The 8,083-nt window shown below is 41.1% G+C and overlaps 2 protein-coding genes across 10 annotated transcripts; one reads left to right on the top strand and one right to left on the bottom strand.

The window, feature by feature from the left end:
• Nucleotides 1–474: 474 nt before the first annotated feature.
• LOC116203103 lies at nt 475–1,074 on the bottom strand. The gene has a single exon (XM_031534769.1). The coding sequence runs from the start codon at nt 1,072–1,074 to the stop codon at nt 475–477; it is 600 nt and encodes a 199-aa protein (XP_031390629.1).
• Nucleotides 1,075–4,896: 3,822 nt separating this feature from the next.
• Nucleotides 4,897–7,845, top strand: LOC116215818. 9 transcript variants are annotated; one of them, XM_031551653.1, is made up of 4 exons: nt 4,897–6,082; nt 6,571–6,652; nt 6,830–6,908; nt 7,404–7,845. In XM_031551653.1, exon 1 carries the CDS (start codon nt 4,990–4,992, stop codon nt 5,944–5,946), a length of 957 nt encoding a protein of 318 aa, XP_031407513.1. In that variant the 5' UTR covers nt 4,897–4,989; the 3' UTR covers nt 5,947–6,082; nt 6,571–6,652; nt 6,830–6,908; nt 7,404–7,845. The 9 variants fall into 9 exon arrangements, with proteins under 9 accessions (XP_031407513.1, XP_031407504.1, XP_031407521.1 ...); XM_031551644.1 differs by having other exon boundaries at nt 6,830–7,845; XM_031551661.1 differs by lacking the exon at nt 6,830–6,908.
• The last annotated feature ends 238 nt before the right edge of the window (nt 7,846–8,083 follow it).

The raw sequence follows: 8,083 nt of genomic DNA on the forward strand, positions 1-8,083 counted from the left end.
ATCATGTCTGAAATCAAACAACTATCCACTCCTAATCAAACTAGAAACATAAATAATGTTCCGATAGGCGTTTGGTAAAACTAAAACACGATCTAGAAATAAAACATGTCCATCCAGATGTAACGAAGTCGACCCCACAGCTTTGGCCGCAACACTTGCTCCATTGCCGATCTTTAGGCAGACCTCATTCCTTCCGAGGACCCTACTGCTTGCTAGCCCCTGCATAGAGGTACAAACGTGTGAGCTTGCACCAGTATCAAGAACCCAAGCTGTAGATGAGCTATATGAACCATTGGAACTAACATAACAAGAGATAGACATACCTTCTAAAGGTTTCTTTCCCGTATTTGCCTTCAACGAGGCGAGGTACTGCTGACAGTTCCTCTTCCAATGTCCATTCTTGCCGCAGTGGAAACAAGTTCCCTTATCCGCAGCAACCTTTGCCTTACCCTTATTCTTGGACACCCCTGTTGGCTACTGAGGAACATAACCTTTCTTGGACTTCTTATTCTTCTTCCCAGTCTTACTGGAAGAAGTACCAGCCACAAGAACGACTTCCTTATCCTTCCTTTTGTTGTTCATAGCATTTTGTGCAGTGACCAACATGTTCAGCAGCTCAGACAACGAACATGATAACTTGTTCATGTGAAAGTTCACAATGAACCCTGAGAAAGAATCTGGGAGAGACTGAAGAACTAAATCCACATGGAGTTCTTTGTCCATCTGGAACTCAAGCTTCTCAAGCTGTTGAATCAGCCTAATCATCTTCTGCACATGAGCTGCAACTTCAGTTCCCTCCTGCATTCTCGCACGGAACAATTCCTTCGATATCTCATATCGTGCGGTCCTGCTATTCTCCTCATATAGCTCTCTGAGATTCTTCAAGATCTCACGAGAACTCTTCATGTTCTCATGCTGCTTCTGCAACTCATTGCTCATAGAAGCAAGCATATAGCAGCAGACCTTCATGTCATTAACAGACCACTGATCATATGCGTCCTGTTGATCACTCGTAGCATCCCCGCCAGGGAGTTCAATCTCCTGAGTCTCCAAGATATATCCTAGAGCCTCCATGTTTAGGACGATGTTTAGGTTACGGAGCCAGTCCGAAAAGTTAGGCCCAATGAGCCTATTATCATTCAGTATGCACGAGAGAGGATTCATAGATTTCATACTTATCATGACTGCAGAAAATAACAAGATTAAATTAATGAATTTATGTATATATAACCATAATGACCATGGACTTTCAATCACAATGGTCTCCCACTATCTTTTCGAATCCTACACTTCCAAAATAGGAAACGGGAATCCTAATCGAGAAAAATTCCTAGCGGGTGATTGAATTCTCATAAAATACTAATTCCCTCAGGTACCTGCCATTATTGGAAACAAGTATTCTACAAGTGAACAACTCTTTATTCAGTACATCTCTATGTACGACTCAATCAATTCGGCTCCTAGTACTCTGGACCTCAGGTGCCTGCCGTTATTGGTCCATTATACATAGTTAAGTCTAACCCACCAAACCCTAGATATCAGCTACCTTAGGTGCCTGCCGTTATTGGCAACTGACAATCTAAAACATCACATGTTTTAACATTCATGCAAAAAGATCTCTTAGTCTGTCTCATGCCCCCGTGTGTCCACGACCAACAACGAAACAAATTAAAACTCTCTGGAGAATGCTTTGGTGGAGAGCCATGACAGAGGTTTGCAACCTCATGCCATTCTCGACTTAATATTTTAATTTGGAAGATTTTCTTTTAGGTGACCTAATTACTATTCGGTTTCACTTTGCACATTATCCGTATTCACACATCACATGCATAAATATGTACTCGGAATCGATAAAAGCATGATCATGGATTTACTATTAGCTTAATCCTTAGATCCACAAGAAATAAGCAAAATTATCCTAAAGTCCATAATCACACACCATGCTCGAAATTTATAAAAGGAAATTAATAGCATAAAAGGAAATAAATTTCGTGCCAATTTTGTAACTTTTTACAAAATATCCAAGTATCTCATATTAGGAAATTTCTAATTTTTGAAAAATATACAAGATATCATATATCTAGTGTATCTTCAAAATTCCTTTTTGATATCAAATATCAAATTTCTAATCTCATTAGAATAGGATATCAAATATCCAATTTCCATAAAATCAAATTTTACGAAAACAATTTTAGTAATTAATTGTTTCGGAAATCTAATTTCCAAAACTATCGAAAATTGCTCGGAAAAATTCCGATTAGTTGCAGCCGATCAGCAGCAATCACGAGTAGCCACTGATCGGTTTCAACCTTCCACAAAACAGCATAGTCAAAGAGCAGCCACACGTAGGAGCAACCAGCAGCTTCTTGGGCGTTCAGCAACCACAAAGCTGCCACGAAAACAACTCAGCAGCCACCTGTGGAAGCTATTCTCCATCCGAGACCAATAGCCACTAATTAGGCAACAATTGCCCAAAACAATCAGCCAAAAACAATGTTCTGCCCGTGAATGATCAAGTTGCAGCTGCTAAGCAGCCAAGAGACTCAATCAAATTGAATTCTCTTGGGCCGGTTACGAGAAACAATTTCTCGTGCCCAATTCGATACCAATTCATTAAACACTTTAATAAATCACAATCAATACCAAAATTAGGCACAAATTATGTATCTAAACGATTAGAAGGATGGCTCTAATACCACTGTTGGCAAACCGAGCACGTGCACAGCGGAAAATTTAATTACGGTAAAAATCAAATTTTTATCGCGTGCTCGTTTAATCAAAAACTTCAAGATCACATATTGACATAAGAATCGCCTTCTAAACGAATAGATAACATCACACAATGAACCCATAAGAAAAGTTACGAACTTTTCACTAACCTTATTGATTCGAGTCGATCAAATTAGCCGTCCAAGTGTCCGGCCTCTAGCTCGTCCACACGAGCACGTCTCCACCGAGATTAGACTCCTCTCGACCCCTACACTCCGATCTATGTCAGCGATCTCGAACAGAATCGTCACGGAATGAAAAGATCTCTTCAAGGACGCCAAGGACAACACCGAAACGCCGAATCGAATCCGAGAAGAACTCCGATCAGCCTTGGGAGTTCACGGCAACAATTGTTTAGCCGTCTCTCCTCTTCCTCTCTTTTTAATATTAGGGTTTTCGATCAATTAACCTCTAGGGTTAATCGTAAGAACATATCTATATATATTCTTACCCTAGGGACTAAAATGCAATTATTAATTAATTCGAATTAATTAATAAATCACAAATGAGTCCTCACAATTTAAGTCATCCAATGACTTGCCCTTGTTGTAAGAAAGAAAGATCAAACAAGTCATTGACACGAGTTTCGATCAATATACGATCTATTTACAAAAACTCTTCAAATAAGGAAACTATCGTATTTCCTTAATTAGATTTATCCTTGATATTGAACTCGGTTTCAGGATGTGCTAGCACCCTTGCAACCACATTGCAAACCTCGTTCGATAATTAATTTCTAATTAACTTCCTTAATTAGAATTAATTCTTTTCTTGGTTTAGACACGCTCAATGTGTGTGACTAACTAGGTTCATCATCAAATGGCAATGAGATTATAGTATCAACTCATTTGATACTACTAGAAACTCTTTCTGTAACCGAAAGCATAATTCCTAAAATGCCATTGGTTCCCAAAGTTCACGAGTGACACCTAGCAGCATATCGTGACGATCCAAAAGATGACGAATGTATAATTGAAACATTCTGATGAACCTCTGATCGTATATACCATGTATTGAATCCCTTCACTACAATATCCCAATCTAGCCAGAGTTAGGTAAATGCCAAACTCTAAAACCGATCATATGGACTCTCTAATTTCATTCTTAGATCTGTAGCACTTGAACATAAAACTCTTTTCTATTCAAGTCTATCTACCCCGGCCGAGGATTTCTCGATCCAAAATAAAACTCATATCCATGGACATTTTCCCTGTTTACTTAGATTAGTGAATCCCGTCTTGATCAGACACCTAACTCCAAGTATAACTAACTAGGACCACTATTTGCCGAATACTTACGCTAAGCATAAATACATTAGCAGTAGCAAATCCTAATTACCTATACTTGAGATAGCGTTTCATCTCAGGTCTAAGGACTATATGCACTAATACGATCCAGACAACATTCATTGACATTAGTAAATTACCGTATGAACATTATCTGCACGTCACGTTCGACTACTTATCATATAAGTATTCACATATCTGTCATGATAACAGTTATAAAATAGCACGAGACTCATTACTCCATTTTCATTAGTATCTGTATACTAATCATGGAAATAGACAGAAGAGACGATCTATCTGGAGAAATAATGTCCAATTAAGTCTCCTACGATCGTGAACAGTTTTAAGATATTCTTACCGAATTACTTCGTCACTCATATTCTTAACTCTTAAGAATGAAGCATTCAAAATATCTTAAGGACTTTATTCTAATAAACATAGACAATATACGAATAATAGAATAAACTTTATTGCCATAAAAGAAATTATCCAAATACATAAATCAAGTTCTAGGGCACATCACTAACAGTGTTGTCACTGACAAATCCTTATTGGTCACTAGTGTTAGCAAATATACATACCAAGGAAAGTAATTGGTATGTTACTGAGGTCGTCCTATCTGAGTGCCAGGCTCGTGAGGCCATAGATGGACTAAAGCGATGGGGGTTCGGTTCAAAGATCGATCGGAATAAGCCTTATGTATATGGAGAATATACGGGGATACAAATTTTTGAGACAATTCAAAACTATAGGGAGCATTTTGAGATTAGCTACAAATTATGGGGAGTGAATTGAAATTTCAAATTAGTATAGGGCACGACCGTCGACCGACTCTCTCTCTCTCACTCTCTCTCTCTCCGTCTCTCTCACGCACGATGAGTGAGATTATTTCCTTCTATCAGTTCTCTATTCCCCAACCCTGCGATCCGAGAAAATGGATCCCAACCCGAACAGGGCCGAGGCGGAGCGCCTCCTCGAGATGGCCGGGAAGCTCCTCGAGGGCCGCGACCTCACCGGCGCCAGGGAATTCGCCACCCTCGCCCAGGAGACCGACCCCTTGATTGACGGCTCCGACCAGATCCTGGCTGTGGCGGAAGTCCTCCTCGCCTCCGAGAAGCGCGTCAACGGCTACTACGACTGGTACGGTGTCCTCCAGATTGCCGGCGGATCGGACGATCAGGAGCTTATCAAGCAGCAATACCGCCGTTTGGCCATCCTCCTCCGCCCGGACAAGAACAGGTCACCCTACGCCGATCAGGCCTTCCAGTTGGTCAACGAGGCCTGGGCCGTCCTATCCAATCCGGATCAGAAGACCGTCTACGATAGGGAGCTCAGGGTTTTCTCCAAGGTCGACCTGCCGGAGAGCAACAGCGGTCAGCCGGCGGGGAAGAAATTGCCCGTAAAGCGGGGCAGGCCGCCCGCCGCCCCCCGGGAGGCGGCTCTGGATCGGGGGGAGAAGCTATCGAGCTTCTGGACGGGGTGCCCCTACTGCTGCAGGCTGTACGAGTACCCGAGGCTGTACGAGGACTGCTGCATGAGGTGTCAGAGCTGTCAGAGGGCCTTCCAGGCTGTCCGGCTGCCCTCCCTGCCTCCGCTCATCCCGGGGAAGGACGCCTACCTCTGCCCGTGGGGCGGTTTACCCTTCGTAGCCATGCTTGGAACTGGTGGCACCTCGGAAGGGTTCCCGCTTTGGCCGCCACCCCAACCGCCACTTCCTTTCCCGGGGTACGGGCAGCAGACCGTAAATCCACCCCCACCCGCACCTACGCCTCCTATGGTAGTGGTGGGGCCAGCAGGGGGCAATGTTGGGGGCGTGGTTCCGGCCGGTGAGGTAGCTAGAGAGAGTGTAGCGCAAAGGAAGAGGGGACGGCCCCGGAAGAATCCGGTGTGATAAGGGAGTTAGTCATTGTTCATTGGAGATGGACTTCCACGATCAAATGGTTTATGGTCGAGAAAATCAGTCGACTGTTTTCCACGGCAATAATTGCTCGGGGATCGCGGACGGTTCGGATTTACGACAACAAGAGGTAATTGTAAAGGGCTGAAGCCCAAAATTTTGCTGAGATTGGAGAAGGCGAACAGAATTCGAAAATTTTACTGTAAAAAGTGTAGGATTTATAGTTGGTTGGAGGAATATGTGTTTGTTGAGTTGTTTGTTTGTAGAATTCAGGTGTGTCCTGTCCTGTCCTTGTTAACTGACATCCTCATTGGGATTGTGAATTAGACAGTTAAGACTGCAGTGTGTGGCAAACAGTAATTAGTCAAATAGCAATCTATACTGATGATACAGGCTTTACGCTTCATGTGGACTTCTTTCTTGATAAATAAAAGGAGTCGGGGGTGATCAGCATAGGATGAGTTTCAGTTCATGAGGATTTTAGTCGTGGCCCTTCTTCTTGAAGGTGATTTGATTAGCCTGCGAAGTTCTTTCTTTCAGCCAACCGGTGATAATGATCAATAGCCATATAAAAATTTCTCTACGCCCAATTCGGGCAAATTTCTTCTGAGATTGCAGGTGTCAACAAATTTGCTTCAGCCTTCAGGTCACTTAGGCTGAAAATTCGAGTGTCAGCAGCAGACGCTTAAAGCACCCTCTGGTATGCACCCTGCAACGAGTTTTGCTCCTTGTCTCCCATTAAGTATCAGTTTGGGCATTATCGTTTACTCAGTATTGTTTTAGCCATTGAGGAATCTAAAATAAGTTTGTTTTGCCCATAATGAAACCGTTAATTTGAACGTTAAATAGTCGCATTATTCTTTTTCGGTAATAACAGGTTGCCCTATGATTCTCTGCTGCCATTTTATTGCTGGTTCTTTTCTATTCCGGAGTCACGTATAATTTGAAATAAGCAAGTAAGCCTTGCGACCCTTTATATTTGTTGGAATCTTTGTCGTTTCTGTCAATTGTCTTTTTTATTGAATTAAGGACTTAGGTTTGAAGGAAAAAAATAAATGAGACTGCGTGTTGATTGTTTATATGTTGATAGAATACGAAAAAGTTACGAACTTGGGGGCCAGTTCACTTCTTATAGTTGTCTAAAGGGACATTTCTTAGCTTTGAACCAAAGGTAGAAGTTATTAGGATCTTAATGAAAACAAATAAATTGATCGGTTAACCTTTATTTAGTGTGTGTGTGTGTGTGTGTGTGTGTGTGTGTGTGTGTGTATACACATATATACATAACACGGTAACGCAAATAATTTTTGGACACTTTATAAATTGCAGTATGGGTCTTAGGAATTTTCTTGCATTTGTTTTAGCATCTGCTTTTAGAATAGTTAAAATGAAACTTTGTACTTTGCGTAATCAGTTAACTGTACGTATATATCAATTATTCCACTGCACAGGTGAAACCTTAAAACCCTTCTTTGGAGGAAATACTACCATGTAGTCTTTCTCTTCCGATGAGTATGATCATGAAGGTGAAAGTGGGCAAGATATGATGGTCGTTGTTGTGGATGCAACAATCGCTCCGTCAACTGTGTAAGACCACTATTGGTTTGAACCAGATTTGACATGAATATGAAAAGCATTGCGTTGCTAGTTAGAAACGCACGTACCAAATGTAACATTAATGCATACCACACTCACTATTCTTCACATTGATTGACAACATAAATATTATATCATGTTACTTATTTTCAATAATATTCATACGTTTTCTTACAAGTACTCTAACTTTAGTTCGAACTATATGTATTACCAGTCTTTAATGTTCATTGGCTCCAATTGTTGTAAGATCACAGTGTTTTACATTTGGTTCATATATCTTTATAACAGTAATTTGCACCCGGAATTTTTTCCTACATACTCAGTGGTAGTTAAAACGTCATAATACGATGTGGTAGTTCCACTTGATGCTGTCTTTAAATAATCATTTGACTCATGAATTCACTGTGAAATTACTTTTTTTTTTTTTTTAACTCCTCCAATGATAATGAGAATCCTTCATATATCCATTGCAAAAAGGTATACAAGGGGGAAAATGCACAAGCGAATATTACAAGAACGAAATATAATAGTTTAT

The sequence above is a fragment of the Punica granatum genome, chromosome 1, assembly GCF_007655135.1.
Source record: "Punica granatum isolate Tunisia-2019 chromosome 1, ASM765513v2, whole genome shotgun sequence".
Classification (NCBI taxonomy): Eukaryota; Viridiplantae; Streptophyta; class Magnoliopsida; order Myrtales; family Lythraceae; genus Punica; species Punica granatum.

Excerpts from the sequence above, each read along its gene's own strand:
- LOC116203103 (XM_031534769.1), bottom strand. The coding sequence starts at position 1,074 with ATGGAGGCTCTAGGATATATCTTGGAGACTCAGGAGATTGAACTCCCT.
- LOC116215818 (XM_031551644.1), top strand. The coding sequence starts at position 4,990 with ATGGATCCCAACCCGAACAGGGCCGAGGCGGAGCGCCTCCTCGAGATG.